The sequence below is a fragment of the Salvelinus sp. IW2-2015 genome, linkage group LG25, assembly GCF_002910315.2.
Source record: "Salvelinus sp. IW2-2015 linkage group LG25, ASM291031v2, whole genome shotgun sequence".
In the NCBI taxonomy this organism is placed as follows: domain Eukaryota; kingdom Metazoa; phylum Chordata; class Actinopteri; order Salmoniformes; family Salmonidae; genus Salvelinus; species Salvelinus sp. IW2-2015.
In genome coordinates this window covers 18,252,552-18,266,453 of record NC_036865.1, presented here as the reverse complement: position 1 = coordinate 18,266,453, position 13,902 = coordinate 18,252,552, and the positions used below count along the sequence as shown (strand labels likewise).

At 43.8% G+C, this 13,902-nt stretch overlaps 1 protein-coding gene across 2 annotated transcripts in view; it reads right to left on the bottom strand.

Annotated features, from left to right (window-relative positions):
• LOC111952067 (glutamate receptor ionotropic, delta-1) overlaps positions 1–8,391 on the bottom strand; it is a 392,217-nt gene extending 383,826 nt beyond the window's left edge. For both annotated transcript variants that reach the window (XM_070434970.1, XM_023970525.2), the window contains exon 1: positions 8,002–8,391. In XM_070434970.1, the coding sequence (XP_070291071.1) occupies positions 8,002–8,080 (79 nt within the window). In that variant the 5' untranslated portion in view covers positions 8,081–8,391. The remainder of the gene's footprint in view (positions 1–8,001) is intronic.
• Between the last annotated feature and the right edge of the window lie 5,511 nt (positions 8,392–13,902).

Genomic DNA, 13,902 nt, shown 5'->3' with positions numbered 1-13,902 from the left:
TACCCCCTTCCCCCAAAAAACGTTTTTTGTGTTGCCAGTTTTAAAGCTAATTTCGTGCAATTCTACACATTTTGCCATAATATGATATCTGGGGTCTAACCCCCCTCCTGTCCTGAGGCACGTTCCCTGCGGTAATCTGGCCCTGCGAGCAGTGACAAATGTTGGTTGCTATTTAAGTGATAGTTTGACTTTCAAATATGTGACCCCCAAAAATGTTCATGCCATTTGAGAGTTAGAAAATTAACCCAGCCCGTGACAAAATCAACAGTACAAAACCAAAGATATTGATCTGTTTAAATCAATTGATCTTACGTCATAGTGATGACTATAAACTTTTATACTGATATCGCCAATCTGAGGTAAATATTGTGTGCAATTCCACTCAATTTTATGGGGTGGAAATGCAAGCTTGTGTACTGTAAGGTAGTAATACAAACTGTCCACATTAGGGAAATTAGCGCAACATAAAATAATGCTATATTGCAAAATAATTCAACATGTCAATTTAAGATGATGGTATATGTTGCCCACTCAAAAACTATTTAAACAATTACATATGTTAGTGCCTTTAAAAAGTATTCATACCCTTGACTATTTCACATTTTGTTGTGATACAGCCTGAATTTAAAATGTATTAAATATATGTTTTTCTCACCAGTCTATACACAATACCCCATAATGACAAAGTGAAAACATGTTTTTAGTAATTTTTGCAAATTTATTAAAGATGAAATGCAGAAATATCTTATTTACATAAGTATTCACACCCCTGAGTCAATCCATGTTAGAATCACCTTTGGCAGTGATTACAGCTGTGAGTCTCTTTCTGGGTAAGTCTCTAAGAGCTTTGCACACCTGGATTGTAGAATATTTATTCATTTTACATTTCTTCAAGCTCTGTCAAGTTGGTTGTTGATCATTGATAGACAACCATTTCCAAGTTTTGTCATATATTTTCAAGCAGAAATAAGTCAAAACTGTAACTAGACCACTCAGGAACATTCAATGTCTTCTTGGTAAGCAACTCCAGTGTATATTTGTCCTTGTGTTTTAGGTTATTGTCCTGCTGAAAGGTGAATTTGTCTCCCAGTGTCTGTTGGAAAACAGACTGAACCAGGATTTCCTATAAGATTTTGCCTGTGATTTTCCTGTTTCTTATCCTTAAAAAAACTCCATAGTCCCTGCCGATGACAAGCATACCCATAACATGATGCAGCCACCACAATGCTTGAAAATATGAAGAGTGGTACACAGTGATGTGTTGTGTTGGATTTGCCCCAAACACATTGTATTTAGGACATTAAGTACATTTCTTTGCCACAATTTTTGCTGTTTTATTTTAGTGCCTTATTGCAAACAGAATGCATGTTTTGGAATGCATCTTATTCTGTAAAGGCTTCTTTATTTTCACTCATTTGAGTTAGTATTGTGGAGTAACTACGATGTTGTTGATCCATCCCTGAGCATTTTCCTTCCTCTCCAGCAACTAAGTTAGGAAAGAAGCCTGTATCTTTGTAGTGACTGGGTGTATTGATACACCATCCAAAGTGTAATTAATAACTTCACCATGCTCAATGCTGCTTTTTAAAAAAAATATTTACAATACATGTAGTTGCCCTTCTCTGTGAGGCATTGGTAAACCTGCCTGGTCTTTGTGGTTGAATCTGTATTTGATATTCACTGCTCGACTGAGGGACCTTACAATTATATGTATGTGTGGGATACAGAGATGAGGTAGTCTTAAAAAAATCATGTTAAACATTATTGCACACAGTGCAACTTATTATGTGACTTGTTAACTTCTTATGGCTGCAGGGACAGTATTGAGTAGCTTGGATGAAAGGTGCACAGAGGTGCCCATAGTAAACTGCCTGCTCCTCAGTCCCAGTTGCTAATATATGCATATTATTCGTATTGGATAGAAAACACTCTGAAGTTTCTAAAACTGTTTGAATGATGTCTGTGAGTATAACAGAACTCATATGGCAGGCAAAAACCTGAGAAAAAATCCAAACAGGAAGTGGGAATTCTGAGGTTGGTCGATTTTCAACCAAGACCCTATTGAATACACAGTTGCACTTCCTACGGCTTCCACTAGATGTCAACAGTCTGTAGAATCTTGTCTGATGCCTCTACTGTGAAGTGGGGCCGAAGGAGACAGGAATTAGTCAGGTCTATCATGACCTGACCATGCTTTGACCATGCACGTTCACATGAGAGGGAGCTCTGTTCCATCGCACATCTGAAGTCAATGTAAATCTCCGGTTGGAACGTTACTGAAGATTTATGTTAAAAACATTCTAAAGATTGATTCAATACATCCTTTGACATGTTTCTACTGACTGTTACGGAACTTTTTGACATTTTGTCTGCTTTTAGTGAACGCGCTTCCTGACGTTGGATTTGTTTACCAAACACGCTAACAAAAATAGCTATTTGGACATAAATGATGGACATTACCGAACAAAACAAACATTTCTTGTGGAAGTGGCAGGCCTGGGAGTGCATTCCGACGAAGATCAGCAAAGGTAAGTGAAGATTTATAATGCTTTTTATGAGTTTTGTTGACTGCACAATTTGGCGGGTAACTGTATGGCTTCCTTTTGTGGCTGAACGCTGTTCTCAGATTATTGAATATTGTGCTTTTGCCGTAAAGCTTTTGAAATCTGACACAGCGGTTGCATTAAGAACAAGTGTATCTTTAATTCTATGTTGTCACGTTCTGACCATAGTTCTTGTGTGTTTTGCTTGTTTTAGTGTTGGTCAGGACGTGAGCTGGGTGGGCATTCTATGTTGTGTGTCTAGTTTGTCTGTTTCTATGTTTGGCCTAATATGGTTCCCAATCAGAGGCAGGTGTTTTGTGTTGTCTCTGATTGGGAATCATATTTAGGTGGCTTGTGTTGGGGATTGTGGGTGGTTGTTTCCTGTCTTTGTGTGTCTCTGCACCAGCTAGGACTGTATCGGTTTGCCACATTTTATTATTTTGTATTTGTAAGTGTTCACAGTTTTGTAATTAAACATGTTGAGCACTGGCTACGCTGCGTGTTGGTCCGATCCTTGCTACACCTTCTCTTCTAGTGAAGAGGAGGAAGGCTGCCGTTACAGAACCACCCACCAAACTCGGACCAAGCAGCGTAGTAAGGGGCAGCAGTGACAGCAGCAGCGAGTTCAGGAATGGACATGGGAGGATGAGCTGGACGGTAAAGGACCCTGGGCAGAGCCAGAGGAATGTCGCCGCCCCAAAGCAGAGCTGGAGGCAGCAAAAGCAGAGAGGCGGCATTATGAGGCGCTAGCAAGGCAGAGCGGCTGGAAGCCCGAGAGGCTCCCCCAAAGATTTCTTGGGGGGGGGGGGCTAAAGGGGAGTGTAGCTGGGTCAAGTAGGAGACTTGAGCCAACTCCCCCTGCTTACCGTAAGGAGCCAAGGATGGAACCAGAGCCGGTGAGGGCGGTATTGGAGGTGAGCATAGTAGAGACTGTGAAGGATCTAATGGGGAAATTGGAGGAGAGAGAAATTAGGGATTTGCTGGTTTGGTGCATGAGGCACGACATCCGCCCGACGGAGCGTGTCGGGGATTTGATGTCACCTGAGTCAGCTCTCCATACTCGTCCTGAGGTGCGGGCTAGCCGTCTGGTGAAGACTGTGCCAGCCTCACGCACCAGGCCTCCTGTGCGCCTCCCTAGCCCTGCACGTCCTGTGCCAGCTCAGCGCACCAGCTCTCCTGTGGCAGCCCCATGCAGCAGCTCTCCTGTGCCAGCCCCATGCACCAGCTCTCCGGTGCCGGCGCCACGTACCAGGCCTCCAGTTCCAGCACCCCGCACTCGCCTTGAGGTGCGTTCCCTCAGCCCAGTACCACCAGTGCCTACACCACGCACCAGGCTTCCTGTGCGTCTCCAGAACTCTGTTCCTCCTCCACGCACTCTCCCTGTGGTGCGTGTCTACAGCCCGGTACCACCAGTTCCGGCACCACGCACCAAGCTTACTGTGCGTATCCAGAGCCCTGTACGCACTGTTCCTTCTCCCCGCACTCGCCCTGAGGTGCGTGCCCTCAGCCCGGTACCACCAGTGCCGGTACCACGCACCAGGTGTATAGTGCGCCTCGAGAGTCTGCTCCCCGCACTAGCCTTGAGGTGCGTGTCTACAAACCGGTACCACCAGTTCCGGCACCACGCACCAGGCCTACTGTGCGCCTCAGCAGGTCAGAGTCGGCCGTCTGCCCAGCGCCATCTGAGCTGCCTGTCTGCCCAGCGCCATCTGAGCTGCCTGCCTGCTCAGCGCCATCTGAGCTGCCTGCCCGCCCAGCGCCATCTGAGCCGCCCGTCTGCCCAGCGCCGTCTGAGCTGCCTGTCTGCCCAGCACCATCTGAGCTGCCCGCCTGCTCAGCGCCATCTGAGCTGCCTGCCTGCCCAGCGCCATCTGAGCTTGCCTGCCTGCCCAGCGCCATCTGAGCTGCCTGCCTGCCCAGCGCCATCTGAGCTGCCTGCCTGCCCAGCGCCATCTGGAGCTGCCTGCCTGCCCAGCTGCATCTGAGGCTGCCTGCCTGCCCAGCTCCATCTGAGCTGCCTGCCTGCCACAGCGCCATCTGAGCCGTCCGTCTGTCCCGAGCCATTGGAGCGTCCGTCAGTCAGGAGCCGCCAGAGCCGCCCGCCAGTCAGGAGCCGCCAGAGCCGCCCGCCAGTCAGGAGCCGCCAGAGCCGCCAGCCAGTCAGGAGCCGCCAGAGCCGCCAGCCAGTCAGAGCCGCCAGAGCCGCCAGCCAGTCAGGAGCCGCCAGAGCCGCCAGCCAGTCAGGAGCCGCCAGAGCCGCCAGCCAGTCAGGAGCCGCCAGCCAGTCAGAGCCGCAACGCCCAGTCAGGAGCCGCCAGAGCCGCCAGCCAGTCAGGAGCTGCCAGAGCCGCCCGCCAGTCATGAGCCGCCCGCCAGTCATGAGCTGCCTCCAGTCAGAGCCGCCCGCCAGTCATGCCCGCCCCCAGTCATGCTACCTAGCGCCCGCCAGTCATGAGCTGCCCTCCAGTCATGAGCTGCCCTCCAGTCATGAGCTGCCCTCCAGTCATGAGCCGCCCTCCAGTCATGGCCGCCCTCCCAGTCATGAGCCGCCCCAGTCATGAGCCGCCCCCAGTCATGAGCCGCCCCCAGTCATGAGCCGCCCCCAGTCATGAGCCGCCCTCCAGTCATGAGCCGCTCCGTCATGAGCTGCCCTCCAGTCATGAGCTGCCCATTCCAGTCCGGAGCTGCCATTCAGTCCGGAGCTGCCATTCGTCCGGAGCTACCTCTCTGTCCTGAGCTACCTCTCTGTCCTAAGCTACCTCTCGGTTCGAGGAGCTGTCTCCTCAGTCTGATGGGGCCCTTTGTGAGGTTTCCTAGGCCAAGGTCGGCGGCGAGGGTCGCCACTCAAAGGACGCTAAGGAGGGGGACAAAGACAATGGTGGAATGGTGTCCTCGTCCAGCGCCGGAGCCGCCACCGCGGACAGATGCCCACCCAGACACTCCCCTAGAGTTTTAGGGGGTGCGTTCGGTGTCCGCACCTCAGGAGGAGGGTACTGTCACGTTCTGACCATAGTTCTTGTGTGTTTTGCTTGTTTTAGTGTTGGTCAGGACGTGAGCTGGGTGGGCATTCTATGTTGTGTGTCTAGTTTGTCTGTTTCTATGTTTGGCCTAATATGGTTCCCAATCAGAGGCAGGTGTTTTGTGTTGTCTCTGATTGGGAATCATATTTAGGTGGCTTGTTTTGTGTTGGGGATTGTGGGTGGTTGTTTCCTGTCTTTGTGTTTCTCTGCACCAGCTAGGACTGTATCGGTTTGCCACATTTTATTATTTTGTTATTAGTAAGTGTTCACAGTTTTGTAATTAAACATGTTGAGCACTGGCTACGCTGCGTGTTGGTCCGATCCTTGCTACACCTTCTCCTCTCGTGAAGAGGAGGAAGGCTGCTGTTACATATGTAAAACGTGTATCTTTCATCAAAGTTTATGATGAGTATTTGTTATTTGATGTGGCTCCCTGCAATTTCTCCGGATATTTTGGAGGCATTTCTGAACATGGCGCCAATGTAAACTGAGGTTTTTGGATATAAATATGAACTTTATCGAACAAAACATATATGTATTGTGTAACATGAAGTCCTATGAGTGTCATGTGACGAAGATCATCAAAGGTTAGTGATTCATTTTATCTCTATTTCTTCTTTTTGTGACTCCTGTCTTTGGCTGGAAAAATGACTGTTTGTCTGTGATTTTGCGGTGACCTAACATAATCGTTTGTGGTGCTTTCGCTGTAAAGCCTATTTGAAATCGGACACTTTGGTGGGATTAACAACAAGATTACCTTTAAAATGGTATGAGATACATGTATGTTTGAGGAATTTTAATTATGAGATTTCTGTTGTTTGAATTTGGCGCCCTGCACTTTCACTTTCACTGGCTGTTGTCATATCATCCCGTTAAAGCCATTTACTGCGTGAGTGTAGCTTCGTTTAAGTTCCCTAGCACTATCTTTGAGAGAGCAAGAGAGAGAGCGAGAGAGAGAAAGAGACAGGCAGACAGAGACAATTGCACTTGCACGGACACAGACACACACACTCACACATTAATCAATGCGAGATAACCCAATAGCCACATATAAAGACATCCCCACTTGAGATCAACCACAGATATTCCCAGAAACCAAGTGTTGCATAATACAATAAAAAGTGGGATAATTAATTGTATTATCTGGGTCATCCGAGTTATCAGGGTTATTAGGGTCTATTAATATTAAAACCACACCGCAATTTCCCTGGAGAATGACCCAGAGGAGAGAGAGAGAGCACCTGCTGCCTCTATTTGGTAAGCAGTGCAATGTGAAATAATACATTATATGTAGGCCTATATGCCGTATGATAAGTACAAAGTAAAGGACACATTTAGGGTATGCAGCTGTAGCTTAATATTATAAAAATGTGTAATAAACTTGTGTTTCGTCTTGTTCTTGAAAGGTGGTGCAACTACGCAACAGCATTATGATCAGTGTTGAGAATATGCCTATTTGTTGAGAATATGCATATCCATTACTCTTGTAAAGAAATAGACTACCATATATTTGCACGCGTGTGTGTGTTTGAGTGAGCGAGCGAGAGAGAGGGGGCTATGGAAGGTGTGGGATTTATCGTCGAGGTCGGGCATATCAATTCCATTTCAAACCAGGTTTTTAAAATAATTTAACTAGTGGTAGTAAAGGCTATACTTGTTTAGTATTTATGCATGTATTTTGTGGAGATCGGGCATCAATGTCAATCCCTCAATCTCTCTTTAACATTCTGTATCATCATGAGTTTATTCTGTCTCCACAATACAATGACAACTCATGCTTTTTAGGTGCTGGAAAACTGGCAGATCAAACATCAAGCATATGTTGGCAGAAAAGCTCCCTCGAGGTTTAGGCTGCACAATCCAATTTAATAACAGTATTGCATCTTTCACAATGAAAACCTATTGACAACCCATCTGTAATGCTATTGATATTGCGATCACGTTCCATTAAAAGTTAAGGCTTGTGGTCTGATTTAGGAGGGGGAGGGCATAACAATCCGTGAACCGCTCAAGTGACATTGATTCCTCAAAAGCTGATGGAGGAAAAGGCACTGCTACTGGTGAAAATAAATGCCATGTCTTTGCTAAATGATTGATATTTAAGAAATCGATCCACTCCATTCACTTGTTAGCTAGACTTTCTCTGATAGCCTAAAAAAATGACGTCGGCGAATGTTTACATTTCCTACACCAAGATGGAAATAGGGTTATGTTCAGGAGACTATACCTTAAGTTAACATTGACTGCATCCAAACTTTCAGTATACACTTGACGCAGTCAAAATAGATTATTTATTCCGCTAAACATCCCTGAGGCTGCCCTTCACGCGTTACAGTTACGTGCTTCGCATGCATTTGTCTCTGCTACACAGTGATGGTTCTAGATGTTTCTGCAGCACGTCTCACTAAAACCCGCGCATAGCTGTCCAGGGTCCTTACCAATATGAATGATGGAGTCCGCTCCGGCAGAATTGCATTGCAATATCCAGAGGGAAAGGCAGATCAACAGCAACTCCATTTCTGGCTTTTAGCGAAGCAGCTCATCCAAGCTTCCTCGGCTGTTCGACAATCCAATGGGTCACCACAAACAATGTCCAAAAACGATACAAATCACAACTGTCATTCAGAAGCCTCAAAATGAAGGAAACACTAAATAAAAACTATATTTATAACAGGGGAAATAACTGTTTTAAACGGAAAGTGAGGGGGAAATAAGGGAAGAAAGGTTGGGAAACCCGTGGTTGTATTCAAAGACAGCTACTGAGCCCGGCGTTCCGTCTTTCGCTCTCGCCTTCTCCAGCGCTCACTGTGTCTAAAAGCATGGCAAGCTGCAAAAATGCGGAGGGACACCCCCCTGTAATCACAGAGAGAGAGAAAGAGAGAGAGAGACACTCACATACACACACTGAATCGTGAAATCGCTTGTTCGCCCGACCCACGTGACTGCAGAGACTTCACTTATCCGTGCTGTCCGGAGAAGCCGGGTAAAATGGAATTTGTTCTAGCCGGAGAGAGACGCGGGCAGAGCGCAGTGTTTTTAGAGTAGCCTACCTTGAGGCTGATAGACAACTATGCAGTGTATGCTTGGATGAAGGCTACTAAATAATTGCAAACACTGAATATAGTCTTATTGCGGTAGGCCTACATGATATACATTGGTAGTCTGATCGAAAACTAGATTAGGCTATATGGTTCTGCCCCTGCTTGCCAAAATGCATTATGATTTACAAGTTATCATTTGATATATAGGCTAATGTCAATAAACTAAAAAAGCAGAGCAACGGGGTGAGAGAAGACGCGGGCGCAGATGTTGAGCCGAAGAAGGGGATCTAGCCATAAGGTGATCACCGGTGAAAAGTGATGGATAATGGACATTTGACAGAACTTAACATTTTTCAGCGCAGAAGTTCTGGTCATAGGAAACAGCCAGCGAGAAAGCCTAATTGACTTGGCAACAGTGGGATTTGGCCAGAAGCGAAGATTGAGGAACTACAGACATATGCAAATGAAGGCTGATTGATTGATTGATTGATCGATTATGCCTTTACGCGTTACTTGACTGACTGATTGATTAGTCTCTTCACAAAACGCTGAACAAACGAATTAATGGGACACTCCTGTGGCGATAACTAGTATGGTAATTGTTGAATGCCTATATGCTAATAACTGAGGATGAATCAATGTCATGTCATATTGAGCCGAATCCAATTTTATGCAGGTTTACAATTCCATAGATTTAAAGAGGATGGGTATAAATTAGGCATTTCATTTGTTATTTTACCCGCTTACAAGAAGGGAACAGGTGCTGAGAAGAGGTTTCAAGTGCAAGATGAAGATGCATGATAGGCATAATCTTACAATTAAAGGATATTTCTTGTGACTGAGCATAAACGGAAATATCTTGTAATTGTTTGGTTAGATCTACCAGGTCACGTCGCCTTTCAGAACCACGAAAGTGGACAGAGCCTTTGGAATACGCTACAGGACCGCTTGACTTGACTGAAGGAGCAATCACCTGTAGATCGCAGACAACGAAGGAATGCATGCATTCAAATACTTTTTCATTGAAATTGTTATTTAAATAATTGATTGAGTTGTCTAACAAATTAATTCGGTTGTATATTTTTGTCGAATTTCATAACTTCAATAGGACACATCATTTGGTCTAACATGCGTAGCTTACATTAGACTGAAACATTAACCAAGCTCGCCCAGCTGTAGGCTACAAATGTAGGATCTTAATTTGATCACTCTTTTGTTGCTGAGAGTTTTCCTGCTTTGCAGGAATTACATAAATGTTTTTGATTTACATAAATTCAATGAAAACACATGGTAGTGTTAACGTATTCCACTTTTCATGTAGCCTCATTTTGACCAGCTAATAGCCTAACCACAGATAAAGCAATATTATGGACTTAACAATAAACTCCTGTTGCTGCAAGATTATTTTCCTGCAACAATACAGGTCAAATTAAGATCATACATCTGTATATTCACCTCAATCATTCCACCACCTCTACGACTATCATATATGTATGCTACGTCACCCATCTAACTCCCACCCTGTCCATTTGGAACACATACATCCATGCGCCAATGTCCTAAAGTTCCGTTCAAATTACAGCTGACATACCGTCCCTAGTGGCCATCTCTATGCACTACGACTGTACCAGCATATTCCAAACTCACCCTCTCTCATAGGTGCGCTGAGGCGCATCATAAAACAACAAGTCTCAGAATCTTTGTATTATTTTTCAGACTCATTCTTTCATTCAAAGTGTGTTATTATGTAACAGAGGAGTGGGGAAATAAATGAGGTTAGGTGATGTAAATTTACTGAAGATTGCTGCATAAAGCTTTACTGAGAATTTGTAAGTCGCTCTGGATAAGAGCGTCTGCTAAATGACTTAAATATAAATGTAAATGTAAATAACTGGTTCTGTCAACCTCTATGGATTAAATGAGCCCACCATCATTTAGTGAATGACCTGTACTAGGATGCTAAATTATTTATAAAGTTGTCAAACTAAGATATACACAAATACTCATAATCGTGTTGAGAGATTTACATAGGACCTGTTTCCCAGACCCAGAGTATGCCAATTGCTGGACAATGAAGAACTTTCAATAAAGAAACTGAGCATGCTTTATGGTTCAGGAGTAGGACCAGCCCATTAAATCCTAGACTTAGGCATGCATGTGTGCTATGTCCAATAACTTCATAAAGTTTTGTCTTTCCATTATCTAATTCACACTAATACTTGAATGGATGAGAGAGTGTTTTTGATGAAGTATAGAAACTATCAGATCAGGGGTGAACTGAAAGGGAGTATAGGAATGTATTATGACATTCATCGCATGGCTGACTAATTTGCTGCTCCCACCCATGTAACCATCATTTTTTTAGAGCTGGTCCATATACCATGTCTGAGAGGCACTGGAATCATCAAAGAAATCCTTCTGGGGAAGCCTACAGTAGCTTAATTCCACACCCCCGCTATGCATTTTACCCATGTAACATGTAAGAGACATCCAATTTAGACGTACAACATAATACATAATACAAATCTGACTCCAATGACCCTTACCTGTCTGCATGTACTGTAGATGGCATGGGAATGTAATTTCAGTAGATCAAAAGAGTTAGTGGGTTATCATATATTCTGTTTGTTAAGCTACTTCATATGCAAGTAGAAATATAAGAAAAAGGCATAGTCGTTAAAGATGATTACTGTGAGCCTGGGGGCACTTAGCATGTAACAGAAGGGTAGGGCCATACATGCCGCCTCTTGAGGACTCAAGGACTGATTCTATTTCAAGTAGTTAATGTATGTATAGGCTTTTGAAACATAAATCCATATAAACCAATTTGTATCCAAGTGATTATTTTTGTGGTCTGTTCATAGTGTTCGTTTTGAGTCCAAATGTAACCCATTGAGATACAGTAACAGTCAAAAGTTTGGACACCTACCCATTCAAGGGTTTTTCTTTATTTTTTACTATTTTCTACATTGTAGAATAATAGTGAAGACATCAAAACTATGAAATAACACATAAGGAATCATGTAGCAACCAGCAAAGTGTTAAACAAATCAAAATACATTTTATATTTGAGATTCTTCAAAGTAGCCACCCTTTGCCTTGACGACAGCTTTGCAGACTCTTGGCATTCTCTCAACCAGCTTCATGAGGTAGTCACCTGGAATGTATTTCAATTAACAGGTGTGGCTTGTTAAAAGTACATTTGTGGAATTTCTTTCCTTCTTAACGCGTTTGAGCCAATCAGTTGTGACAATGTAGGGTCGGTAGACAGAAAATTGCACTATTTGGTAAAAGACCAAGTCCATATTATGTCAAGAACAGCTCAAATAAGCAATGACAAATTACAGTCCATCATTACTTTAAAACATGACGGTCAGTCAACCCGGAACATTTCAAGAACTTTGAAAGCTTCTTCAAATGCAGTCGAAAAAACCATCAAGCGCTATGATGAAACAGGCTCTCATGAGGACCGCCACAGCAAAGGAAGACCCAGAGTTACCTCTGCTGCAGAGGATGAGTTCATTAGAGTTACCAGCCTCAGAAATTGCAGCCCAAATAAATGCTTCACAGAGTTCAAGTAACAGACACATCTCAACATCAACTGTTCAGAAGGGACTGCGTGAATCAGACCTTCATGGTCGAATTGCTGCAAATAAACCACTACTAAATAACACCAATAAGAAGAAGAGACTTGCTTGGGCCAAGAAACATGAGTAATACGCCATTCCATCTGGTTTGCGCTTAGTGGGACTATCATTTGTTTTTCAACAGGACAATGACCCAACATACCTCCAAGAAGAAGAGTGATGGATAGCTGCGTCAGATGACCTGGCCTCCACAATCACCCAACCTCAACCCAATTGAGATGGTTTTGGATGAGTTGGACTGCAAAGTGAAGGAAAAGCAGCCAACAAGTGCTCAGCATATGTGGGAACTCCTTCAATACTGTTGGAAAAGCTTTCCAGGTGAAGCTGGTTGAGAGAATTCCAAGAGTGTGCAAAGCTGTCATCAATGCAAAGGGTGGCAACTTTCACGTATATATAACCTAAAATATATTTTGATTTGTTTAACACTTTTTTGGTTACTACATGATTCCATATGTGTTATTTTTATAGTTTTGATGTCCTCACTATTATTCTACAATGTAGAAAATAGTACAAATAAATAAAAACCCTTGGATGTGTAGGTGTGTCCAAACTTTTGACTGGTACTGTACATTCGACAAATCGGGTTCTATCTGCATTTATGTCAAAATTTAGTTATTGACATAGGCTTGTTCTGTTCAATGTTCTCTACCGATATACCTCAATTCATGTTGCTAAGTTCAAAATAATACATCATACAAATAGCTTACACCATTCAAACCAATGAGAGTTTGGAACTTTAAAGCCAGCTTTCTCAGAATCATCTTTTTGCAGATAGAACCTTATAGTTCCAAACTCTCAAAATCTCCAAAGTTCTAGCGTCTCACCCGAAAACCACAGTGTTGAGTTCTACTCACTTCCACTGATTAAGTGCACCTCCAAGGTTGTCAACATTTAACACATCAAAAGTGCTCTGAACAGGCCTCCGAAGCGTTGCCATGAGGGCGAGCGCTGGCTTTGAGTGATGACAGTGGCATTTCATTGTCACACAAGCCGGAGTCATTAAAGTTAACAGTTCGAGCAATGAACTGAGAAGTAGGATGGAAACGTTTTTTGGAGGTGTGCGAAAAGTTGATTTAGATGAAGAGATGCTGTCACATTAGTCCACCGAAGCGCAGCAGTTAGAGCAAATAAAACCTGCCATTAAAATGAATTAGCCATGCATGGTCAACAACGACCGCTACCATGCACCATTTTTCACAGCCACTGTCCATCATCCAACTGTATTTCTAAATGAGCTTAAACACTGTGTGCCCAAAGTCGGCGCAGAAAGCTTAAATAAGCATTTCATTACACTTATAACATCAAGATTTAACATGCAGAAATCATTTTCTTTTGACAAAGGTAATCGACTCTCAAACCCCTGTTCAATCCCCAGTCATTTACTCATAGCTTGGGGTACTGCAGTGAAGAAGGTTGGCTGTGAATTGACTGTTGTTTACAGTGTAATCTAATGTCCCCATAGGAGAACCCTTTAAAGAACCCTTTTTGGTTGCAGGTAAAACCCTTTTGGTTCCAGGTGGAAAGGGTTCTACATAGAACCTAAACGGGTTCTACCTGGAACCAAAAAGAGTTCTCCTGTAACGCCCTGACCTTAGATATCTCTGTTTTTCTATATATTTTGGTTAGGTCAGGTTGTGACTAGGGTGGGTAT